The sequence below is a fragment of the Melozone crissalis genome, unplaced genomic scaffold, assembly GCF_028551555.1.
Source record: "Melozone crissalis strain CALT ecotype California unplaced genomic scaffold, PUWL_Pcris_2 ptg000018l_1, whole genome shotgun sequence".
NCBI classification, from domain to species: Eukaryota; Metazoa; Chordata; class Aves; order Passeriformes; family Passerellidae; genus Melozone; species Melozone crissalis.
This window is the reverse complement of record NW_026535796.1, coordinates 45,255,406-45,276,243: the sequence shown is the minus strand read 5'-3', so window position 1 is coordinate 45,276,243 and position 20,838 is coordinate 45,255,406. Positions and strand designations below refer to the sequence as shown.

The window sequence follows — 20,838 nt, the reverse complement described above, 5'->3', positions numbered from 1 at the left end:
AAACATTATGCTGAAAGAAGGTGACACTAATAGACACTGAACTTTCCAAAGCTCCTATTATTAGTCAACTGTGACTCTTTTAACATGTTTTACCTGAATTCATTATAGATGCAGTCTTCATAGACTTTTAGAAAATACTTGAAGGTTCCTGGCAGTATTTCTGTGGCAATGCCTATTATTCATCCAAGCTGAACTGGAGGATCTAATCCTTGTTTGTTTGGTGCAATAAAAATATTGTCCACATAAAGTTACCAACAAACTGTTATACAATCAATGACCAACTGAGCAATGGGATCAATCTTGCCCTAGACTTTTGCTTTCACCTGTAAAACTTTGGCATACCAAATTTAAAAATATCTGCTTCACTGGATTCTTTCTCTCACCATTCTGAGACATACCCCTCACACTGAATGAATTTTAAAATGTTCAGTTCAAATCCCATGAAAGGCCAAGGCCAAAGACTTCAGTTACATTACTGCTGAAATTCAAAGTTGAGCCTTGACTGTACTTTCTTTCCCTACTGCTGCTGAGGTTATTGTTAGCAATAATTTTACTGAGAAAAGAAGGTGGATTAAAAAAAACCTTCAAAAAGAGAAAGAATGAGTGGTTAAATAGCAGTGTTCTGCAAGATATACTTAGAATCAATCATTTTACTGTTTCCTCAGCCACACTAGTGATAATAAATCTTGTATCTTTCTCCAAGCTCAGTGGTTGTGCCAGCCCTTCATCCTGAGAAACTTCGTGTGTCCTGTACAGGACTTCACAGTAGGATTATGGATTCAGGAGAAAGCTCTGCTCAAGGGGTTTGTTGGGTACAGCACACCAGCATGGGCAAAAGGAAAAGCAAGCCTTGAAGAGAAAGAAATGGAAAAGGAGGTAGAAAAAAAAAGAAGTAATTTGTAGCTCATGACAGACATTTCATCTATTGAGGAGTTCTTCTACCTTGACTTACTTGCATTTGGTAACTGGAACTGGAATTCCATTGGGCTAATTTGGAACTGAACAATAACATATGGAAAAACTTTTTTCACCCTAGAAGATTTAGAGATATGCTCACAGAGCTGACAAATATTTGTCTCTCTAACCTCCCAGTTGCAGATATGGTAATGGCTAATGGCTAAAGCAAAGTCTGCAAATGGAGCCATGTTTTCTCTCATGTCAGCTCACTGAGAAAAAAGTTACATTTCTCAAAGAAATGCAATGGTCTTTCTCCATTCCTCATATATGGAGGTCCTGACATATAATCACTGCACATTTGCATTTGGTTCAAACTCACCAGTCTGCTTCTAGGATACAATGGAGCTTGAGGAGAAGACTTTGTTAGTCAAACGATCTTATAATGGAAAAACTGTTCCAGAATTTTCCAATGGCCTCACTGCTCCGTAATAAAAGCAAAACCAGCAAATTTAAAAACAAAAACCAAAGCAACAAATTAAACCAAACAGTCCCTAAACACCACAAAACCAAACAGAATAAAGAGAAGCCAAACATTTTCCATGTCAGCATTGGTTAAAACAGATGGGTGCAGAAGTAGGGATGCAGTTACAAGATGCTGTGGTTGCAGGAGCCACTCTACTACTGAAGAAACAAGTCATAAGCTACAAACCTCTGCTCTATATCTGCGCCTTGCACCAGCTGTTAGAAGCAAGGAGTGATAGATTCCAGAACCTTCTATTGAGTTTTGAATTCAGTGTCAGTCCAGATGCATTAATCATTGCCTTTCAAGAAGCAAGACCTGGTAGTTTTTTGTGGTGAGAGGAAGATGCTACTGTTAAGTTTGCCCCTGGGATGCTGTGAAGTTGTTTCACATTGTACAGTGACCAAAACTTAGTGGGAGCAATAAACCCAAATCTCCGGACAGCTGGTAAGTAACAATTGTAAGCAGGAGCTTCTGAGCAAGCCCACTCTGGCTGGGATGCATGGTAGGAACTCAAAAACAGCATTTCAATAACTTCAATAACTGTAGCCAGTTATCCTTCCCTATCCCCTGACACTTTTGGGTTTTTTGCAAGTCAAGACATGGGGTATGGCTAAACATTGGCCATCTCCCCACCTCAGGCTGGCAAGGTAATGATGCAGAGTATGGGTAATTCACAATTCACCTCTGTCTCCACATCAGAGATGAAAGATCCAGTCCTCTGGGCAAACCAAGTCAGCCAAAACCTGACTACTCAGAGGCATTTCCAACTGACAAATACATCAGAAATCTTTCTCTACCTAAAGCATTCTTGGGCAAAAGACAAAATATGTTTCAAAATGCAGGGCTAAACTTATATATGCAGTGCAATACTGCAGATATAATAGACTATTGGACCATGATATACACTTTTGTGTTGGTCCTTCCACAGACAAGATCCTAAAAAACCATTTAAATACTTTAAATAATGATATCACTAAAACTTTAAAACTCTGAGTGGTTCCATATATTAAATATACAGATATATGTGGATAATTTTGTAACCATAATTATCTCTCTTTATAATTGTAATGGTTTGACATCAATGAAACTCCAAAACTGTATGTAGTTTTATATAGTAAATATATGGATACATATGGATTATTTTATAACCACAATTACATATTTTATAATTGCATTGGTTTGTGTACACACACAAAAAATATTATGTTTGATAGTCTTTCTCCCAAAGTATAAAAGGTGAAACAAAAACCATAGTTTTTCACATTCATGTGATCCCTTTGGGGCAGTTTCTACACTCTTTTCTTCTGGAGCTCTAGGTATAGCATCCAACCACCAGGAGAGTAGCAGGTACTGCAGATTGACTGCAATCAGAGCTGTGTTCCCTTTTAAGAGAATTCAGTGGATGTTCCAAATGGAAAGATTTTGGCTTAACTTGGTTTCATACCTACATTCACAAACAATGCCGCCTCAATCGCTTTCAGTCTCAAGTGTGCATGACTAACTGGTAATTTCCTGCATTTGTGACATTCCATGATCTTGCTTGATGCTGCCAAAGTTTGTGACTACACAGAAAAGCAGGGGCAGGTTGAGAGTGAATGACCCCCGGTAAGTTATTTTGAAATTGCCAGACTTTGCTCTGCAAGTTTAGTCTCTCATAGCAACGTGGGCAGCATATTCTGTGCTGGCTTCATTAAAAGAAAACGATTCCGTCTTTCAGTTAAAAAAAAAAGAAAAGCTGTAACTGTTGAAGCAGCATGCACCTAATAAGAGACTTCTAAATCTGGCTCCATCATTTCAGTCTGTGGACTAGCAGAACGGAGCTTGCAGAATCCTTCTCAAGTAAGTATTCCTTTCTCTTTACTGCACGGTTTTCTGTCTTTTTTTTTTTTTTTAATTTAAAATTCATAACAGGTAGTAAAGAAGTCTTCAGCCTTGAATTAGTGGTGCTGCAATATGACAACTGGATGCCTGCTTTAAATATGAATTAACATGCTCTGTTGTTTCATTTGGCAGACATTACTGTCTTTAAAAGGAAATAGTTAATACATTAAGGTACAAGACAGCAAATTATATAGATGGAGCTTCCTAAAGCTGCAGTGCTGGAAAGCTAATGAAATGATTTATAATTGACTGTCATGATAGGGTTTTTTTAAATGAGTTATGTATCTTTTGTTTGCATAATGCACATCATGGAACATGTCTATTTGATCTCATCAAAACTGGAATATGTATTCTGAATATGCTACTGGCCATTAAGTATGAAATTATCAAAATAATTTATATCTTCAAGAAAGGAAATATTCAGGCAGTGGCATTAATATTAATAAAGTTAATATGTACACATTAAACCTAGCTCAGGTTTGTATTAAATGATGAAAGAAAATATATGTAGTGCATTACTTTGTCTAATTATACAACACATTAGTCAAACATTGATAAACCCAACAGATTATAGATGAAAAAATTGTATGAGAAACAACAGAAATGCATAACATTTGCCAAAACAACCAGCACTTACTGTAGCATGCTTTCTGCAAGTGTATTTAAACAGCTCTGATGGACATGTCTCTTTAATATAATGAATGAGGTGGGACTATGGCCGTGGAAGGAAAATAAATAACAATATTTTGCTTTGTGTTTAAATTGCAAGTGTTCTAATAGAAAGGGGTTAGAAACAGGCAATGCAAAGGGTTACTTTTACATTTTGTATGCAAACACACATATATCCAAATACAAACAGACCTTTTTTGTTCTTATTTAGTCATACCTGCTTATCACCAATTCCTGTGACATGCAACTCTGATTGCAAACATGCAGGTTTGCAGCCCTCAGCAGAAATATATTATAGCAGCATTTGAGGCATTACAGCACCAGAACCAGTATCCTGGAAACATTTTGCACAAGCATATACTATACCTCCAAGTAGTATTATTTGTCACAGTTTTTTATGTAGAGAAAATTGTACTGCAAAAAAATTCACACTGTTTAGTTAACTTCTGCAGAAGACTACATAAATACTTCCCTCCTGCTCAAGTTATCCATCCCTCAACAGCCCATGGTAACAGCAGTCAAGATTAAAATCATCACTTATTATTATTAAATTACCACTTATTTCTCTCAGTTATTTTCAAATTACTCAGAACAACAAATTTTAAAACATACTTGCATTCCAACTCATTTATATGCAAGGCAAGATTTTTTTAAAGCAAACTTTTTCAGAACATATTGAAGCATGGAACTGGAACAAGCATTTCCTTATTTACTGTGTAACAGACATAGAAGTTTTTGGCAGATTATGTATATGCATAGATAAAGAATTGAAACAGAGATAACAGAATTACTGTGTTCCAGGTATGGTGAACAATAATATATCCTTCCTTTTGCAAGCAGCATTAAGCTTCCCAAGGGCCAGCTCTGAAGAGCCCAATAAATTAGAAGCCAATAATGGAGAGGTTTATTCTGACATTTCACATCCCTTCCCAAAATCTCAGGAAGGCACAGCATAGTAATTACAAGACCAGTAAACAGTGATATTTATGTTACCATCCCCACAAGACTAAAGGAGACATCAGTGAGCAGAAATGCCACTAACAAGCTTAGGCCATTTGCACAGCTGTTACACTTTCCCAACTAGAGGAATCAATCCTTGATAACTGTGTCTGAGACAGACTGGAAGGGTGAGGAAGAGACAGAGAACTGCCTTTGGGAAGCCTTCAAAGGGAAATGGTGCCTTCATGATTGAGGGGATTTCCCAGGTAAAAAGGCTTATTCCTTCCTTATACTTTGTGATTTCCTAATCCTCCAAAAAAATGATCCTAATGAAATCCAACCAACCTAGTAGAGGTCTATTGCTCTCATGAAGTCAAAGTCCCTATGGGGGGGGCTCAGGATTTGACCCACTACAAAGAACTGTGAATTTTTGTATTATGCTCTGGAACAACTTGGCCTAACACATAATTCACTGATTTGAATAATCTCATTGGATGGGAAAAAAAAAAAAAAAAAGAAGAGAGAGAATATCATAGCAACATCTCATTCCTTTGTGGTTTATGCGCTTAACAAAGACTTACCTTCCAGTCTTAAACTCCCCACTATGTTTAACATTTAATTAGCAGAATTGCATATTCCTGCAGATATAAAAGAAAGATGACAAGAAAAACACTGCTGTACTGAAAGATCTCTTCAATACTCCTTGAAGCATCAATGGGAAGGACTTTGAGTAGCCTTAGTTCACCATTTATGTAGTATCAGATCAGAAAGGAATATTATATGGCTTCAGAGACAGCAAGGCCTTGCAGATTGTGGCATCCAGCATAAATTAAGAATGGATTAAAGTAAAATAAACTGGTATATAAAATATATTAATTTTAAAATATAACATAATTAATGAGTGGGAAATATTTTCATTCCACCTGAAGAAAAAGGCATTATGTTTTTATCCTAAGCCTGATTTTACATGAGAAAATAATTCCATTCCTCTCATTCTTCCTCTCTACTGTCTTAAATTTCTCATGCTTTTTTCCCCTCTTCTTAATGATGGTAATGATGATAATAATAACCATGATGATTACGATCATAATAATTATTATAATTATTATTATTACTGGGAATAAAGAAGAGAGAAAAGAGAGAGGAAAATGAGGGAAATGGTGTACCTAATTTGGAAAGCCCCATGACACTGCCAGACTTCCTCAAAGAAGGACATTTTTAAAGACTAGGCTCAAAGGATTTGACACTTTCCTAAAATAATACACATTTTCAAGGAGCAGTGGAAGAAACTAAGCCTCCTCATCTGTGTATTCTCAGAAGGATCAATTATTTTACATCTTTTCACCAAGCAACTGCAAAGTGAGCTGGAGACACAGACTCAGGTGCTAGTGTAATGCAGATGACCTACAGTTCTACCCATCCCACAGCACGGCCACAAAAACGGTACAGCGTGTGAAGAAGAGCTCATGGAGCAGCTGGCTAAAGCAGAAACTGAGCAAGAAAAAGATGATGTTGGCAGAGGATAGAGAGCATTTTGAGGACTCATTCTCGGTCAAGGTACGCAGCCGCGGTTGGTCGCTTAAACACAAATCTTATATACAACTGTGTTCTAACTGTTATTCACAGGTGTAATTAACTCCTTCTAGCTAGGAAGATCTGTCTCTCTTGGATGGGGACAAAAATTTATCAGGCAGGTGATATCATTAGCTTTTTAGTGCTGAGTTCCAGCATAAAGAAAAAGCTGTAGTGTTTGTACTCTTAAGCTTGGCCTAACTAGACCACTAATGCATTCCTCACACTGTAGATCAGCCTCATTTCATTTTGTATTCCTCTCTTCCAAGCAGTCCATTATCTGGATTGTGGATAAATAAAAGATCACTTAAAACACTTGGAAAAAAGGAACAGTCTGCAGCTTCCTTTTTCTGGCTTTCCTCAGCAAGAGTAAAATTTCACTTCATGGGAGAGAAAAAGGCCTTTGGTAATTAAGGGTAGCCAAATGTCATTAGCTGTTGCCACAGTGCCTTGTGTATATCTTTGAAAACTTTAAAGATGTGCACAGTAATGGGTGTCCATGGTGGCATTTTATACTGCTAGGGAGCAGCCAATACAACAGCCAACATCTTACAGCTGACTCTAATTTGGCTGCTAGCTCAGTAATGGAAGATGCTCTGACAGGGTGATATTGAGTGCAGTAAGGGCCTGTGTCCAATGGAATGTTGTGCTGGAACTGTAAAAACAAAATTGGTATACTAAAACATTTTGTGCTTGCATTTTTCTCTTTAATTTTTCATTTATTTTTAAATCTATAAATATAGCTTGCATTTTAGTTGGGTGTCTGTCTCTAATTTTACTGCAGCTGCAGCTTTTGCCAGAGAGCAGTGGCTCTGTTTTCAGGGTGGTGCAGGATTTATACCAAAAAACCATCTCTTCTCTAATGCTCAGCATTTCTTACAGGTCTATCACAGCTCTTTCTGGTATACAGCCATAAATTAAATGAATCAGACTTATGGATGTTGACAAGAAAGATGACACAGCAATTTGTTCCCTTTAGTTTAGTCACCCTGTAGTTGTAAAACAGATAAATGTTTTACTCATCATGGTGAAGAGGTTGATTAATGAGAATTTAGAGCAATTTGGATCCATTCTATCTTTAGATTTAGATTCAAGGCTGAATGCAGACACTGTCCACCATGCAGATTCCTGCATAGAAACAGAAGTCTCTGCTCTTTAAGACACCACAGTAGTTTTCACCTCCTTTTCATGCCAACAAAATCTACCATTTCTTAAGAATCCAGACTGATTTAATGGTGGCAGTACTGGTCCAATTTTCTGTTTTTCATACCATGTTACAAATCTACCAACAACTGATAAAGAAAGGAAAAACCCATTCTAATTTGTTCCCATAACAAGTCATGCATTAAAATAAAAGAACTGAATTTTCATTCTACTGGTCCTGAAGACATCTAAATCTTACAGACTCAGAGCAAATGTCTGCTTAAATTCTCCTTAGGGCTGAAACACTTTCTAGCAGAATCTAGTGATGTAAAAAACAATACATACAATCCTGACTGCATCTCCACTCCATTTGAAATTTTTTGTTCTAAAAGGAAACAGAAATAGTGAAAGTAATATTTAGTGAAATTGAATTTTTTCTGTGTGAGGCCTAGCATCCTAGAAATAGATAATTATTAACTTGAAAATGTGGTAGAATTTCTGGAGAACAACTATATAGAATAATGCTGAGATGACTTTAAGGAAACGCTGTCTTGATGGGGAAATTGGTGTAGGCAATTTCCTCATCAAGAAATGAGGAATTTCTTATATTAAAAGCAAATTTGTATTTGACAACCATTACAGAAAAAAAAAGAGAAAAGGAAACCATCTGTTGGAAGAAAACCTAGAGAGGAACATCTGTATTATTTAAAGGAGTAAACTGAAGTGCAAAACTGAAAGGTCTGCATTAAGTGAAGAGGACTGGATAAGATGTGATAAAATTTTCATTTAAGGCAGGAGGGTAGAGAACTTCTGAGCAAGAGTGGGCACTGGGAGAGTTGGGATATAGCTATTTTAAGAGTGGAGTATCTGCTGGGGGATGTACATACCTTTAGGGCAAACTGAGAACTTTGAACAGAATGCCATTCCTACAAATTCTAGTGACTCTGACCCTGCTGCTTAGGCAATATTTCTGAATAGTTGAAAAGTTGAATGAAAACTAGGAATGCAAATACATTATAAAGGAAAATTCATTCTTTACTTCAGCAGGAGCAGCACAGACAACAGTGTTATTATTAATCCAAAATCTTGATGTCTACCCACTGACTCTAAAAGGCTCTGGAACCAGACATATTTGCAATTAAAATAAACCTCAATACTGTTTAAAAATCAGATTTACTTTTTTGTTTTAATAATAACTTAAAAGTTTCTTATGAATCTCAAAATGTAAAAAAACCTTTATACATATTTCATTTTTTTATTGTAGATAATCTACTGAAGATATTCTTGTTCATGAATCAGTACATACTTTTAGATACAGAAAAACTTAGTACTAAAAATTGTTGGATATTGTCTACTTTGGCCCAAAAATGATCATATCTTCCAGAGCTCTACACAAAAAAACTTCTAGTTGTCATAACATCCTGCAGCAGATACAAGATAGCTTGTACTTGCCTTTAATACAATTAGCAAAAGTTAACATTTCTTGAAGATTAAAAAACAGGGATATTATTTAAAAGGGAGGGTGGACTTAATTTTTTTTTTCATTTTTAATTCCCAAAAAATTCAGCTATTAATTTAGAATCTTCAGTCAATAGCCTGTAGAAATATTCCATTGCATCAAGTCATATTTGGGGGCAACTCTGTTATACTCCATGTTTATACAAAATATGCAGGTTTCTAATAATGTCTTTGTAAAGTGACACTCAGAATATAAAGAAGCCTAAATTTAGAAAAATACTGATGTTTTCCTAAGGAACAAGTTTCCTAGACAAATTCCTGGATGCTTCAATCTTGTCAAATGCAATACTAAGTCAATATGAAAGTCCCATTTAAGCTGTGATCTTAACTATCATTCCTTTATAAGTGTTCCAGATCCAACAGTCAGTTTACCAGGAAAGGATCAGTTTCATCCTGTTTATGTTTTTATATCAAGACAAAAATAGAAGAACATCTTAGCCATTGCAACACATGAAATTACAAACTGTATCCACTTGTGTCCCTAGAAATGTTTCACTTATGAGCAAGTCTTGGTGGTATCTGGAGTTGTCTCCTTGATCAGGGCCACATGATGCAAGATTGGGTATCACAGAAATGCATAGAAAAATACAGTCCTTTCCTAATTTAAAGAATACAGTGCCTTCTTAATTTAAAGTCCAGTTTAGACCAAAGTGCAGGTACTGATCAAAGGTCAACAAACTAGACAATGGCAGAGCTGCTGATAAAGGACAATCTTATTTACAGTGAAGCGTCAGGCCAGACAGTTTTCACTTGATTTGCACAGACTGTTTTATTCCAACAATGGTGTCCACCATTTCTAGAGTAGGGCAAATTAATGCACAACTTTTTCTCTTAAGATTATTTTAATGTTAATATGACTGGTTTAGAAGAACTTGGTAATCTGGCAAGCATCCACCTAGCAGAGGAATATTGTAGTAGTAAATAACAAAAGAATTTGAGCTCTCTGAAGTTATTTATTTCAAGAGTACAGCCCAGACTACTGCAGCAAAGTATTGCTATTCGCAGTCCCACCTGCTTGCATTGGAACAGGAAATTCCCTATATCCACAATGTCTTCAAATTTAAATATATAAAGCAAAGTAACTTGAACACTTCAAAAAATAAGTCAATTAACATATGGAAAATAAATCATGAACATCAATTATTAAAAAGTTCAAGATATCAAACATTCAGATTTTTAAGCATATTTTGTTTTCATAGTCAGATTCTCTATGTGTACATATAATGGAAATAATTTCTGCAGGTCTGCTAGTCTCTAGAGAATGTTTTGGTTCTCAAGAGAGAACACTGAATAGTTACTGTTACTACAAACTTTGATAGCACCAATCTTGTTCTGACCAAGATTCAAAGTGATTAATGTGAAAAGATCTGCATCATTTAAGTAAGAAGAATTATTTTTCATTTTGCAGCTGTGATAATTTTTTTTCCTAATAACCAGGTATGTCTGTGTCATATGTCTAGAGTTATTAAGCGAAATCACCTGAAAAAAGAGAGGCAGCAGTATAAGCAGTATGACACCCACAGTTATGTACCGTACCTAAATTACCTATAACCATTTATCTATGTCTATACCTATACATATATTTTACTGCTATGCAAATAAAATCTCTCTGAACAAAAGAGCTCTTTTCTGACAATAAAAGAGAATTATATGATCCATTTTTATTGGCTGTAACACAGACCTTTTAAATTCATACCTCAAAATTTGCATATAAGCAACGGATAGCTGAACTTATGCTTGTAGTTCACATAGCTTTATTCATATACAAAGGAGCCCAATCTCTCATGAACAAAAAAGCTCTTTGCCAAATAGGTACAAGTCATTACAGGTTCTGGTACAACAGTGAGGCTTTCTCTGTTTCTGAAGCAGACATTATTAATAAAGTCCATTAAAACTGCAGAACTCACACTTTGCCAAGCTCTAATGGATCTGGAAGGCAAAAGACCTAAGATGGATTAGCATAGATCCAATGTATTTCAGAATCCTGTTTGCTTCAAGAGCTACATTAAGTTCGTACAAGTCTGTATTGGACATACTGAAAAATCCCTGAATTCTGGCTTTGCAAGGAGACTAGTGTTGTATTGTTCCCTGACTGCATTGAAAAGGTCATGAAAATCTTTTTGTTGACAATTGAAAGCATTTGCCAGCCCTTTAAAGTGTTAGCATTCGCATTCAAGTGAGAGAGGCATAAATTCATCTAAAACAAGACAGCGTGAGCAAGATTTATGCATTTTTATCCACATTATCTCTGTGATCAGGATAATGTTTGTAGTATGCAATGGAATGGCACAGTCCCATAGAAATATGGAAGCATTTCAAAAAGTAATTCCACTAAAAGCAATTGATTTCTGATGTGTTAAAAGGATCTTCATGTTCCCCTGTTATTTGCAAAATTAATGTACTTACTATGTTAATTTGAGAGATTTACAACACTTCAGCAGCTTTTATGAACTATGATTTAAATGAGTGTTGGAATTACCAAAGTGGAGACAATAAATTCTAGGCAGTAAGTAAAGTGCCTTGTAATGAGGGACCTAAATGTCTGCTTCAAGAGCACATGTAACTACATTTCAGCTCAAGCTGCTGTTGACCTGTCAGCTATGCATGATATTTTAAAATGTGCTCTTGTGTTTAAGGGAGGTCACTCAGTTTTCTGCTTGTGAGTCTCTTCTCTTTCTCCACTTGCTGCATTTGACAGTGATGTAAGCAGAGTCTGAATCCAACCACACAAAAAGGGGTAAATCACTTCCTTTCACCCTTATGCTAAAGTAAGGAGATGCAAAAAAAACCAAAAAGCACTCTTTCAAATTTATCATTCAGCCATTCCTCTGGTCATTTCCTGTGGCAACACACCATTGGGACACTACAAATATCCACACTGATTACAAAGTCAGACTATAGTCTTTAATCTCACTTAAACTATTCCTTAGGTTCCTGAATATACAAACCAAACATAGAAATTCTTCACTTCACAGTTCAGACTTGCCTGTCTATAAAGACAGTGAAAAATGAGAAGAACTTCATGTAGAAGGTACTGAAAGAATTTATCTTTACAACTCCAAGCTCATTGACAATGTTGAAATATTGTACCTTGCTTTGGATCCTAACCTTTAAAAATTATTTTAGAATTAAAGTTATGGCAAAAAACAAGGAGGTAGAAAGTGCGAATCATGTTTGGTTTGCTTTTCTAGCAGATCTAGCAGATTTGTCGCTAACTTTTTTAATAGAACAGCAAACACTACTAGCATTAGAACAATATAGCATGACCTTCTCTACTATTGGATTTTAAAAAGCCCTGAAACAGAACCAACCCAGACTTTACTTAGTGAGAATTGATCTACATCATGGTAGTTTGATTTCCAGTTCAACAAACAGGGATATATCATATGTTGCTTTGGGTCAATGAAAGCCCATGCTCATCCACTGAACACTCAATACCCTGGAAAATTTGCATGTCCTATAGATTCTGTTCATTAGTTTGGCTAATTAAAATGATGAGAATTTGCTATTGAATTAATGATGAAACATATGCATGATTTGGGGTGCATATGGGATAAAATGTGATGGGTGCATTGTTATGCTTTCCAAAGACATGCCTTTTGTCTTACAAGTTAGAGGGGGATTTATGGGAATCCCTCTTTCAGTGCCCGTATTTGACACACAGACATGAAAGTAAATGGAGCTGCTGTCGAAAGGCTCCATTTCCCCAGTTAAGCCAGAGGGTGCTGTGCCTGGAAGACCAGCCAAGCAAGAGGGGGGTGGCAGGGTGAATGAAGAAAGAGCATGCAGTGCATGCACTGCTGCATGTGCACCAGGAGCAGGAGCCGATGCAGAGAGGAGCCTCTCTGGAGATTTGACAATGAACAGTTACTCAAAACGCTGCAGCTCCAGTGAGGACAGCTTTGAGTTACAGGGCAGCACAAGGTCAGAAGCTAAAAGCTTTGTTAAAAGCAAAAATAAGGATGAAGGCTATCGACCCCATCGATCAAAGCACTGTCAGAAAGGGGGTGAAAAAACTCACGGACTGGAACACTCTTCCCTGTATCCAGCAGAAGTGGGAAACACAAGCCAAAAGCTGCAGAGGCAGAAGAAGACCCACAAGAAAAGCAGCTCCTCTACATCTGACTTGAGCTTGGTGAGTCAAGGATCGTCAAGTTCATTGTCTGTTGTGGAAGAAAAAATAGAAGCTAAACTCAAATTCTCTCAATTTATTAATGAAGTTACTTTCAGAGTGCTTGATCCCATGAGCCTGAGGGCATACCGAGCTGCTAAACTGAAAAATGCCTTGCCATCCAGTGTGAGAAGCCTAGATGATTTTCATATTAAGAGAAAGTCTCCTGAAAACTGGAAAGAAAACGTTCTAGATGGGAAGACCAATGAAGAAGTAGACTTAGAGACTCTGAGAAGTGATGACCTCGTGGCTGGAGCACGACCACACAAATTAGAGAAATCGTTGTCCCTGGATACAAGTCCCTCTCTCGGGTCATTTGGTAATGGTGTTTCATACAGAACAAGACCTGGCTTGCCAGTAGAAATTATGATTTCTCAAAGCAAAGGAATGCCAGCCACAAAATCTGCATCTCTTCCTAGAAGTACAAGCATGGTGAGCTCTCTCAAATATTTTTTTGGGGTGATGTATGACAAGGATTTACGCTTTAGCATGACTATTAGAAAAGTGTTTCTATCTTCCTAGGTGGGCTCTTACCGTGTAAACAAATTTTTCTCCAGGGTGGGAACAAAGAGGGAATGTTTATTTTTAGTAGCTCAAGGAACCGCTGTAGAAGGTATGGGAGGAAGGAAGAACAGAATAAAACACCCTACAAATCCTTTTAGTTTGATTTCTGGAAGATGGCTTTACAAGATCAAACAAGAAGGTTATTCCTGCACTGCAATGAAGCATGTGTATAGCCAGGTCAGCTTGATATGAGCAGTCAAGACACCTTCAGAAAAGGGTGAAGAGAGCACTGTGGCAGACCACTCAGGTATTCAAGGTCACTAGTTTAGAACTTGCTCAGGTATCTCTACACCAAACAAGAATGCTCAGTTAATGTGTTTAAATACTACTGAGGGCTCTGACATCCCAAAAGTGTTGCTAATGTTTGTGTGTCTGAAATTAATACATAACAGTTAATACATTTATACATATCACTTGATAATTTCTATTTTGATGTGCTAAAAACAACCCAAGCAACCACAAAAGCTTAAGAAATGAAAAAAAAAAAAAAAAAAAAAAAAGCCAAAAAAAAGGCTGAAGCTTTCTTCTACAGTCTGGTAAAAAATATTTATGTTTTTAATTTTTTCTTATGAGATTCTTTCTTTGGATGAGGAAGAGGTATTTATGCCTGTGAAGGAGAGCAAAGGGAAATTGTTGTTTGCTAGCATGGCAGAGTCTGGAACCCTGAACTGCCAAACCTTGCACTGATATAATATGTTAGTATGTCTCCAGAGTAGTATTTGCAATTCCACTAAAACAATAAAGGTCCAGGAACTATTGCTTAAGACTATACACATGCACACAGATGTTGTTAAACTGGGAGCTATTACAACTGCATTATTCTTTAAAAAGTCTATTCAAGTTTAAAAAAAAGAAACAAAAAGTTATTTTATTTCACAGAGGACTGCAGCAAATAGGAAAACATCCAGTCTTAAGAATTTTATTCAAACTTCAGCAACCTGAGCTTAGGATTTTATGTCCTTGGATGTTTTAATTGCCTTCTATCAAAGATATCTGGAGGGAGAAGAGGTGAAAGGTAATGAAACAGAGAGAATTTGCACACTGTGTTGTGTCACAGCTCCACAATGAGAGCTGTCCTACAAAGGGCTGAAGAGGCTTCAGTCTGAGCCCATGGCAGGATATGCTGTTTTCAAATTTCAATTAAGCTTCTGTCAGAGCATCTTTTCCAGTGGACTTGATTATATGTACAGATTGAAACTTCCAACCGATTGAGTGCTGACTGACTGAGCACTGCCAGTGCTCTGTAATTCCATGCAGTTAGTGTAGGCATCAGCCTGCTCCAGCTGAAGCATCAGTCTGCTCTAAGCCTCATCATTTAAATTAAACACAATGGTTACCTGACATTTTACCTCAACAAACAATGCCTCCAACTGCAGAGCTCAACATGAGAAAATAAAGGAGTGGCAGGGCAAAATATAAGAGCAAAACATGTTCAGCCTCATCTACAGATTTATGTCTCCTACCTGCAAAAACTTTGACTTCAGTGTAATTTATTTAGTGCCAAGTCCTCACCTGAAGCATGCCTAGCAAGGAGCAAAAGGATAACTATATAGCCTTGGGTGTCATTATTGTAAAGATACTTTAAAAGTTCTTGGTTATGTAATGTTCATTTGAATGCTCATAGAGAACATTGCTTAACTGTTCCATGTTTTAGTTGCCAAGTTATTACTGGTGTGCAGAAGATAATCTCTGAAAGAAATTATAAGATTACATTGATTTAAATATAAAAACTGAATAGCAGAGGTATAAGTACATATCCTGAAGAGCTTGAAAGAACATGCCTGAAAGTTTGAGATTAAAAAAACTGCATGTAATAAAAAAAAGTGTGACTCAGAAGATGAATGCTGTGACATTGCCTCCTGTCTATTATGTTTTCTGAAGGCCCCTGAGGTGTTCACAACTGCCTCTGTACTACTGTTGATTGGATCCAGACCCACTAAAGTGATTTTCAACTTTTAGACTTCTCAGAACTAGTCAAAATGTTCCATTTCTGCAGCAAGTGTTTACTGGTTTGCAAACAGCGGCTGCTGAAATGAAATCTCACAAAAAACCCAACAGTCACTGTAGAGTTATGCAGAGGAATTTCTGGACAGCTAAAAAAAAAAAATATGCTTCATTGTGTGACTGAAGTTAAAGGGAATTGTGATAGGTAGAAAGCAATTCCAAAATACAATGGACATGACCTTGGTGTGGTCTAAATATTTTAGTAACCTGGCCAGCAGGATGAAATAATTTTTCTATGTATTGATCTAAATTTGAGGTCACTGGACAAACAAGCAGGAAAGGAAAATGATAAATTAAATGAACGCAAACCTCTGAATCCCCACCAATGTAGTGGAAGGTGTGCAGCTCGAGACGATGTCATACTTTCAGAATGAAACGATATGACCAGTTCAGTGGGCTGAAAAATGCAGGAAATGTCTGAAAAGGGTTGGACACAATGGAAAGTTTCTAAGAAGAGGAAAGGCATGCTTTTCAGAGTCTGTCAAAGGACAGATCAATACAGAGAGAAATGTGGATGGATCCAAACAATACGTATATTTTTCTTAGGGTATGTTTCAAAGAAAACCAGGTATGAAAGGCCTGTGTCTTTTAATACATATTTTATCTCAAATACATTTGTTCCAAGTAACCAGTACCTTCAGGAAAGCTTTATATACCACTATTACTGTTCCAGGAAGAAAATAGAGGTTAAAATTTAATTCTTAAATAATCATACAGGAGTGTGACTTCAGACCTGTGTAAGTCAGCAGCACCTTAGGATTTGAATCAACCTGAAAATTACACTTCAGTAACTTCAGGAATACATGAATGAGGATCAAATTTCCAGCTATGTCTCATCTTTACACACCTGCTTTTTACCTACACAAGGAACCATATAACTCAACATTAGACACTGACTTTTCTTGGTCATTGGAAATCAATTTCTTTCTTAGAAGAGCTTTACCTTTCCATCTTACATTTAACTGCTGGTAGTACATATTCTGTGTGCAAGAGGTCTTAGAAACAATTTTTGACCTCACCATTGCAACAATATGTATACATAACCTCAGGAATTGTGCTTTTCTCATCTCAGAACATTTATTTTTATCACACAAAATAAATACAAGCAAACATGATCAATACAAATGACTTACTAATCTGCAGAGGCTGTCTTAGAAAACAAGCTTGGGTTGGGATAATGTCATTTCTACATTTTGGAAGTTAAGATTTTACATACTGTAAACTAAGACAGAATAAGGCTGGTGGTGAGAGGCAGAAACTTGGCCATGATCCACTTGAATTTGCCATGCTTATGGAGCCATATACTCCTCATAATCCTCCTAATCATTTCCTAGACACCCCAATATATTTGGATCACAGAATATTCTGCGTTGGAAGGGATCCACAAGGATTATCAGGTCCAGCTCTTAAGTGAAGACTCACACAGGGATCAAACCTGTAACCTTGGCATTATTAGCACCAGGCTCTGGCCAATTGAGCTAAGAATGTTAAGGAGTGGGAGGGACCTCAAAGGCCATTCAGTCCCAGTTACCCCCACCTCGGGCAGGGAAACCTTCCACTAACCCACATTGCTCAAGACCTTGCCCAACCAGGCCTTGAACACTGCCAGGGTTGAGGCATTGACAGCCTCCCTGGGCAACCTGTTCCTCACCACCCTCACAGTGAAGGTGTTCCTAATATCTAACAAAAATTTCCACTCTTTTGGTATGTACCTCGTGTTCCATGCACTATCACTGCAGTCCACAATGAGTCCCTCTCCAGCTTTCCTGTAGCCCCTTCAGTTGCTGTAAGGTTGCTGTGAGCTCTCCATGTAACCTTCTCTTCTCCAAGCTAAACAGCCCCAGTTTACCCAGCCTGTCTTTGTAGAAAAAGGTGCTGCAGTCCTTTTTTCATCTTCATGGCCCCCTCTGGACTTGCTCCAACAGTTCTGTGTTCTTGTTATGGGCACACCAGAGCTGGATGCAGCACTCTGGTGGGGTTCCACAAGGGCAGAACAGAGGAGCAGAATCCCCTCCTTGACCTGCTGCCCACACTCCTCTGGCTGCAGCTCAGGACACAGTTGTTTTTCTGGGCTGTGAGCATACTTTGCCACTTATATTGAGTTTTATCAACCATCACCCTCAACCCTTTCTCACAGGGCTGCTTTCAATCAGTTCTCTGCCCAGGCTGCAGGTGTGCCTGGGATTGCTCTGATCCAGACGTAGGACCTCGCATTTCACTTTGCTGAACTTAAAGTCTGAGAATAATTTACTGGGCCTGCAAAGCTGCACCAGTGAAGACAGATGCAATGGCAATTGCTTATTTCCTACACATCACCTGGTTCAGGCTGGTGCTTCAGCCACCTGGAGAGTCACTGTGCTGTCACACTCCCTCCTGTGGGATTTAGTCTCAAGGGCCAAACTTTGACCCTATATAGGCAATTCAATTCCCCACTGTAGCCTTAGCAAAACCAGCTGAAAACAAAGTATTCATTCTTACTGTGATTTAAAGCAATGTATGCCCTAAAGGATTCAATTTCTATAGCCCTTGAGACAGAAGGGGGCAATTGCCTGCTACAAAGGATGACATCCTTATAAAATGCAGATGAATGAAGAACAAGGTAGAATAACACCTTTTTTTCATTCCTCTTACAAGAAGTCATTATGACAATAGCTATTGTAAAGAAGAAATATAACCAGAGTAGATGTTTATATAGGATATTGAGAAGATTCAAAGATTCATGTTTAATCCAGGTAGGCTGCTTCATTTCTAAGGAACCCTGTAGGTAGCCACTGAAGCACAGTGTCACAGACATTAACACAAACAAGGAAAATTTTATTAATTTCTGCTCTATTACTATTTGTTGTCCGCGAGGATTCCTACTGATCATTGTAGGCTTTCTTGCTAGACAAATGTCTGAGCACAGGGATGTCTTCCTGAAGGTGCACAAGCACCTTTAGAAATCACAGCCTCACACACCTGAAATTCACAGGCATGAAGGGGTTTGGGCCAGTCTCTTAAGAGTTGAAGTCAAAGATCCTTGTGGTTCCCTTCCAACTCAGAATACTCTGTGAAAACTAGGAAATCTGTAAGAATAGAGGAAGACTGTCACGCAAAAGCTGTGGTAGAATTCCACAGCAGTAGAAAATGCCACCAATCTCCCATTCTAAAGGAAATTTTCTAGGGCAGTTTCTAGGTTCTCATTTTCTAGGGCACCTGAGTACTAACAGAATCTTGCTGAAAGAGCAGACAAGATTTTGTTGCTCTAGGTCACAGCTCTTTTATACAAGGTTTTGAGTCCTCTTTCAGCCCTTCCAGCCTGCCACCATGATATAAAAATAGGCATTTGCTTTGTTCTTGGATGAATACCAAATCTTTCATTTCTATTTACAGTACAGTGATGTTTACAAGTAAGATTTGGGTTTAAATGCATTATAATGGAAAGTATATATTGTTTCACTGACTCATGCATCCAATATGCTAAAAAATAAATAGCAAGAGGTGGGACCAGAAAGAAAGGGTAATGAGGTTCTTTACCCAGGTCAGTGATCAAGCCAGCAGCCAAACACCTGAAAAGTCTTCCAGTGTCCTACTTTCTGGTCTGTTCCTGCTCTTCCAGACAGGTGGGTCAATGTAGAACTACCCTCAATAACTGATATGGTGAAGCTGTGGTATCTCTAGATTATCAGAGTAAAGTAAGAAAGTGAACTACATCAGGTGCTTCAATTCTTTACATGATATCTACATGCCAGAGCATATCATTAGGGCCTTTTATGAGTCTCATGCAGCAGTGGAAAATGTCATACGGCCACCTTTCCTGACATCCTGGCCTCTTTCTTGCCATGGTATTCCACATGACACTACACAGTTTGTTCCCCTCTGCTTTGCAAATTGGAGGTGACCATCAGGTCATCAGTAGCCTAAATCTTTTTTCGTCAAAATGGGTATTAAAATAGATGGTTTAATTCCTTTAACATAATCTTGATTGACAGAAGATGGTGTTCACTTTTTTTCACCATTCAGAGATACCAGGCAAATACAACAATTTTAAGACTTACTAGTTTAAACTCATTATTATATGAAGTGAGCGTAGCCACTGAACTGCCAGCAACATACACCTTAACAACTTCACTTTGTTATTTTTCCTGCATCTGCAGATTCCTGAAAACAGTCCTTGTGTTTGGCAATACTGAAAAAGAATCTCAGGTCCTAACAATTGCATGTGGGTGTGGAAAGCCAAATACTAAATCTTTAATTATCTGGGGCTGCTGTTCCTTAGTACTTCCAAGGATTTCTATTGCATCATTATAACCTTTCTCCTCTGATACCAACACTGTTTTCCTGTACACCACTATTATGAAATGATCACTCTGGGTATAGTAGTAATGAGTAGTATTGCAAAAGTATACACCAGTGTGTACACCTGGAGCTTCCAGGGTAGGTAAATTAGCTTTATAACACCTCATAAGTGTTAGGCAGCCAAATAGTCTAAGCTATGAAATCTGATGGCAAAAGGAAATGGTAGTACCTTCTGAGCTCATTTCATCTGAAATCAAAGACAAATCAAATTTTCCACTAATCAAGGTATCTCAAATATATCTTCTCAATCTCTGAGATTAGGCATGAAGCATGAAATAGTATTAGTTGTACCAGCAGCAGCCAAGCTGGGGCAAGATGTAGCTCAGCAAAGACTAGCAGTCCAAGTATTTAACCAGCTTCACCAGTTAAATGCAGAGTGCTGGATCCTCCCTCTAATTTCCTCTTTTTTCCCATGACATTTATGGTTTGGTCACAGGATGTGGAAGCCAAGCAGGCCACGTGCAATTTCATCCACAACTAACACCTCCTGTCCCAGTGCTGTGGCGCTGACTCCTTTTCCCAGGGCTGAGGAGCGCAGCAGCCCTGTGCTGTAGGAGAGATCAGCAGAATGTTTTTAGAGCAGCAGATGTGACATCCTTTCACAAGCAACAGAACGAGC

General features: G+C 37.8%; 1 protein-coding gene across 6 annotated transcripts in view; it reads left to right on the top strand.

Annotated features, from left to right (window-relative positions):
- Positions 1 to 3,170: 3,170 nt before the first annotated feature.
- Positions 3,171 to 20,838, top strand: part of BEGAIN (brain enriched guanylate kinase associated) — a 159,196-nt gene continuing 141,528 nt past the window's right edge. For 3 of the 6 annotated variants that reach the window (XM_054275769.1, XM_054275768.1, XM_054275767.1), the window contains exons 1-2: positions 3,171 to 3,259; positions 6,337 to 6,466. In XM_054275769.1, the coding sequence (XP_054131744.1) occupies positions 6,416 to 6,466 (51 nt within the window). In that variant the 5' untranslated portion in view covers positions 3,171 to 3,259; positions 6,337 to 6,415. Of the gene's footprint in view, positions 3,260 to 6,336; positions 6,467 to 13,001; positions 13,746 to 20,838 lie in introns of those variants that run through there. The other 3 variants (XM_054275771.1, XM_054275770.1, XM_054275766.1) reach the window with 3 other exon arrangements.